At 49.5% G+C, this 5,310-nt stretch overlaps 1 protein-coding gene across 1 annotated transcript; it reads left to right on the top strand.

Moving 5' to 3' along the window:
• Positions 1-860: 860 nt before the first annotated feature.
• On the top strand, positions 861-4,542 carry GPRC5A (G protein-coupled receptor class C group 5 member A). The gene is made up of 3 exons (XM_028119668.1): positions 861-1,782; positions 4,060-4,118; positions 4,450-4,542. The coding sequence occupies exons 1-3, from the start codon at positions 861-863 to the stop codon at positions 4,540-4,542; spliced, it is 1,074 nt and encodes a 357-aa protein (XP_027975469.1).
• Positions 4,543-5,310: the final 768 nt, after the last annotated feature.

Here is a 5,310-nt window from a genome sequence, read left to right on the forward strand (position 1 = left end):
CAGGACTTCCTAGTTAATAAAGAACTCGTTATGACAGAGAAGACTCTTTCCATCACTAAGAGTAGAGCCATCCTTACAAAACTTAAGGAGGGAAAAAACCCTTCGAACGTGATAGCAGAGCTAAAGAAGAGGATCCAGTGGTGGTGAAGCAGATGTTTGTCCTTCCATAGAGAAATCTACAGTTCAGAGAACTCCTCTTATCCATGAAAGAATGGGGTGCGTACAGGGCGCCCGGGTGGCTCAGTCAATTAAGCGTCCGCCTTTGGCTCAGGTCGTGATCTCAGGGTCCTGGGGTCGAGCCCCTCGTTGGACTCCCTACTCAGCGGGGAGTCTGCTTCTCCCTCTGCCCCTCCCCCCTCACGTGCTCGAGTGCTCTCTCTCTCTCAAATAAATAAAATCTGTTTTAAAAAAAGAATGGGATGCTTACAAATGTCTGAAACAGAGGCAAAGGTGGAAAAAAACTTGAGACTGATAAATTGTGATTAAAGTTTAAGCTTAGAGATTTCCATGTTCATGAATTCTGACAAAACACTAAGCCAGAAATATCAGGAACCCTGGCGAGTTATGTTTTGAAATGAGACCCCGGAACTCCTCAACAGAGCACTGAGTTCTCTGGCGCCAGCGTACACATTAGTATAGCTTAATTGTGGGGAGATTTGGTTTTTCCTTCATCGGTCTTTAGAATTTGCCACGAGAGCTTGAGAAAAGTTAGTAGCTTTATCTAATGTAGCAAGTTCAGGGGAAACACCCTGGCCGAACATAGGAAAGTTTTTCCTAATCTTTCTGGGTCCCTGTGCCAAGAGTTTGTTAGAAGAGTTACCTCTCCCTCCCCCCCAACTTTGCTTTTACACAGGACCAGAATGGCCACAACATCCCCTAGTGGTTGCCCCTCAAGCCTGGACGTCAGGTACCACAGACTTTGTGATACCACTGCAATTTGGGGCATTGTCTTAGAAGCAGTGGCCGCAGTTGGAGCTGTGACCTCAGTGGCCTTCATGTTCGCTCTCCTGATTCTCATCTGCAAGGTGCAAGACTCCAACAGGCGAAAAGTGCTCCCGACCCAGTTTCTCTTCCTCCTGGGCGTTCTGGGGATCTTCGGCCTCACCTTTGCCTTCATCATCCAACTTGATGGCAGCACAGGACCAACCCGCTTCTTCCTCTTCGGAGTCCTCTTCTCCCTCTGCTTCTCCTGCCTCCTGGTTCATGCTTTCAACCTGACGAAGCTGGTGCATGGGAGGAGGCCCCTGTCCCTGCTGGTGATGCTGAGCCTGGCTGTGGGCCTCAGCCTGGTGCAGGACATCATTGCTGCTGAGTACCTCATCCTCACCATGAACAGGACCAATGTCGTCATCTTCTCTGAGCTTTCTGCCTCTCGGCGCAACGAAGACTTTGTCATGTTGCTTATCTATGTCCTTTTCTTGATGGCGCTGACCTGCCTCGTGTCCTGCTTCATCTTCTGTGGATCCTTCAGCGGCTGGAAGAGACACGGGGTCCACATCTTCCTCACCATGCTTCTCTCCATCGCCATCTGGGTGGCCTGGATCACCCTGCTCCTGATTTCTACCTTTGGCCCCGCGTGGGATGATACCATCCTCAGCTCAGCCTTGGTGGCCAATGGCTGGGTTTTCCTGTTGGCTTATGTTGTACCTGAGTTTCGGCTCCTCACAAAGCAGCGGAACCCCATGGATTACCCCGTTGAGGATACATTTTGTAAGCCTCAACTCATGAAGCAGAGCTATGGTATGGAGAACAGAGCCTACTCTCAAGAGGAAATCACCCAAGGTACAGAGCATGGCTGGGTGAGAATCCCTTGTAGAAAGATGGGGGGAGAATCATAGGATATTAATATTATAACTATAGTAACACTCAAGATGATCCAGGTCATACCCCTGACGGAACAGATAAGGTCCCCAAGGCTCGGATCTTGCTTAAAAACATCCAGCTGGTTAGAGTTCTAATAGAACTAGAAGCTGGCCCTGGGAGTCTTATCTAGTACTTTCTACACAATACCCTGTGGGTTTCTCTGAGTCGAAATAAGATGGAGCAAAGAAATGACTGAAAAAAATCTCTAGAGACAAGTAGGTGAGATTGTGTTCTTTATAAAAGAGAACTAGGTGTTCCTTCCAGAAATGTGGAGATTTGAATATAGAAAGCCACGCCGTGATTTCTTGCTGTGGTCACAGAGCACAGAGGAAGGAGAATGCCCTTTTATCATAAACCAGCAGGGATCTCCATAAAGTTACTGGGGATTCTGATTTATCCTGAAGAGCCACATCTTATGGCGTGCCTCTGGGCCTGTGGGAGGGAAGAGATTGTATCTGGCATAAAAGAGTCAAATGATTTTGCTCTTGCCTGAAGTTGTGAGTAACCAGGTGTTACGTTGTCCACACACACACACACGCACACACGCACACGCTAAACCGATAGCTTGAGACTGTCCTTGCCCCAAGGAATCTAGTCATTGATCGCTGAGCCTAATCAAGGGAGGGGGGGTGGGTTTGGCACCGAAGTGAGGGACCTCCAAGGCGAGATCCTTAGCTTCAGCTAACAATTTTCTCTGCCCTTGAAGCCCGAGGTGCAAAGCTCTCTGTGCTTCTCACAGCAGCTGTGGTCCCTCTCCTGGGCACTTGGAAGCCGGAATGGAAGCAGGGATAGCTGGAGGGGATTATTTTAGCACCCATCGGCTCCTGTCCATTCTCATGCCTTCACTCTGTCACCACACTCCTGGACTCCCTGTTAGCACTCCCCAAGTACATTCCTCCCTCTCATCCTTCTTTCCATTCATTTTATGGACCACTATCACCTCCCTCTCCCTAAAATACTTCCCAGACTACCACATTTTCCTGCTCACATACCTCGCTGGCTCCCCAGTACCTGCCATATTTACACAGGGAGGCTTTTCACAGCCAGAACCCAACACCCATGGAAGCCGCGCTCTCAGTCCAAACAAACCAAGTCACTGCCTTTCCCTGCCTGTGTGTTCAGGCTCCAGGCATGTCCTTCTCTCTGCCCTCATCCTTTTCCAGAGACACACATTCCCTAGTCTCTCATTATTCACTCTGCCTGCAAGCTGTAGGACTTGGAAATGCTCTTATCAGCGTGTGTCTCATTCCATAACTATTTGTATAGCTGTCATTATATCCCTTGCTCTCCAGTGTCAGCCCCAGGCCTGGCCACAGGCCAGGAATCATTCTGGTTAATCTTTAGATGTTTTTTTTTTAAAGATTTTATTTATTTATTTGAGAGAGAGACAGAGATAGCAAGAGAGAGCATGAGCAGGGAGGAGAGGGACAAGCAGATTCCCCAATGAGCAGGGAGCCCGATGCAGGACTTGATCCCAAGACCCCGGGATCATGACCTGAGCCGAAGACAGACAGATACTTAACCGATACCTAACCGACTGAGCCACCCAGGTGCCTCTCATCTTTAGATTTTCCACAGTATCTTATATAGAGAAAGTATCTGAGGTGTGTGTGAAGTTAACTAAATGGGTACATTCGGTAGGAAATAAATGGATTGCTTTAAATTGTATTCATGATGATTGTATGCCTTTGCTCTTCTGTTCCAGAGTTCAAATCCCTCTAATTTTCCCCAAATACACAGAAAACAATTGCTCATAAGTTCCGCCCCCTCTCAAAGAAAGTAAAAAGAAAAAAAACTTTTTTTTTTCCTTTCCTTGTGGGCAGTTAAGGAAGTGGGTAAATCCTCAGTGAGATTCACTCCAGGTAACATCCTCTGGCCAGATCTAATTCTGAAAAGACTGGTTTCAGATGTGCTTTTGAAGTGGTCCTGGGGTGAGGTGCGCTGCCAGGGAGGTTTTCTGGAAAGGGGCTCCCCTAGTGACCTTCTGTTCATTTATTCCTCCAGTGTGGTGCTTACTTTGTGCCTGGCCCTGGGACGGTCTCTCCCTCCATGAAACGTACGGTCTCCTGGGGAGACAGACAAACGGATAGCACGGCATGTTTTGATAGTTGAATGAATGGGGGGCGGTGAGCACCGGCTGGAGCAGGAAGCCGGTGGGGCCGCAATGCTGTACTCCCTCCTCTCCCTCTGTTTCAGGTCTTGAAGAGCTAGGTGATACGCTCTATGCTCCTTATTCCACCCATTTTCAGCTGCAGGTAAATGGTTTCTTTCTCCTTTTTTGTCAGTGGCATTAGCTCTCTGGGAATGTCTGTCCTTCGGGGACACAGGTCGTAGCCATTCTGAGGGCCCCTGGATGGCCATCTTGGAAGGACGACGTGTCTCCTTTCCTGTGATCTGCCTCAAGGGTTAGCACGGGAGACTGGAGGATTCCTAGAATTCCTGGAGTATTCCCAGGGCACAGGGAGGGGCACTTCAGGGGGAGGGATGGGAGAAGGGGAGAAAGTTAAGGTTCCTGCCCAGATCGGAGATCTGGTGAAATATCCGGGAATTGGAGTGGACTTAACAATATGGCTGCTTCCTTTTCAGAATCGGACCTCCCAAAAGGATTTCTCCATTCCACGGGCCCAGACGCGGACTAGCCCTTACAATGACTACGAAGGAAGGAAAGATGGCAGTTAGCCGTTCAGAAGAGTGGGACAAACATAGCAAGTCAGCCAATCAGTGGGGAGTCCCGAGGGATATGGGCTAAATCCTGAGGCACCTGAGGAAACTGTACAAAACCTTTTGGGAAGAACTTGCCTTCCCTTCTGGAGTTTCTGGGGGGCTAACAAGACTCCAGGGCCTAGCACTCGTGTTTTCCCTTTTTCCCAGGCTTAGGATACTTCTTTTAAGTGGGAGGGAGTCTCCGGCAGCTCAGGGTGTGCCCATTACTGTGCCCAGTCATTTCACAAGTGACTAAAGCTCTGGTCATCTGACCACTTCCTGGCTCAGTGAGCTTCAGGAGCCAGCTCTTCTCCCTCCAGGCCGGTTTTGTGAGGATCGCTTGGCCCAGAGCAGAACTGCAAATCTGAGCAAAAACAGCCAAGGCCTGTCCCTGCCGAAATCTACACTGGAAGCCAACTGACTGGCACCCTCCCATCTTGCCTGGGTAGGACAGGCTGAAGGTCACCCCCAATATACTCATCTCTGTGGCGCTACCACGGGACCCCTGCGGTTCCCCAGCACCAATTCACTGGTCACCATTCCCAAACGTGCTGTCCGTCCCCGGACATAAGCTCCCCTGCATGCTTTCCCAGAACTTCCTCTTGTGTAGCCCACTTGCCAGGAGAATTCGTGCACTGTCCTTGCGCTAAATTCCTTGCACTGATGCCTCTGTCACCCCCTTGCTCGTCAGCTTCTGTAAACAGCTTCATGCTGCGTTCACCACCTGTGTTCTGTAAGTGGGCA

Source organism: Eumetopias jubatus, unplaced genomic scaffold (assembly GCF_037043125.1).
Source record: "Eumetopias jubatus isolate StellerSeaLion01/CBP00866 unplaced genomic scaffold, mEumJub1_p1.0 scaffold_8, whole genome shotgun sequence".
Classification (NCBI taxonomy): Eukaryota; Metazoa; Chordata; class Mammalia; order Carnivora; family Otariidae; genus Eumetopias; species Eumetopias jubatus.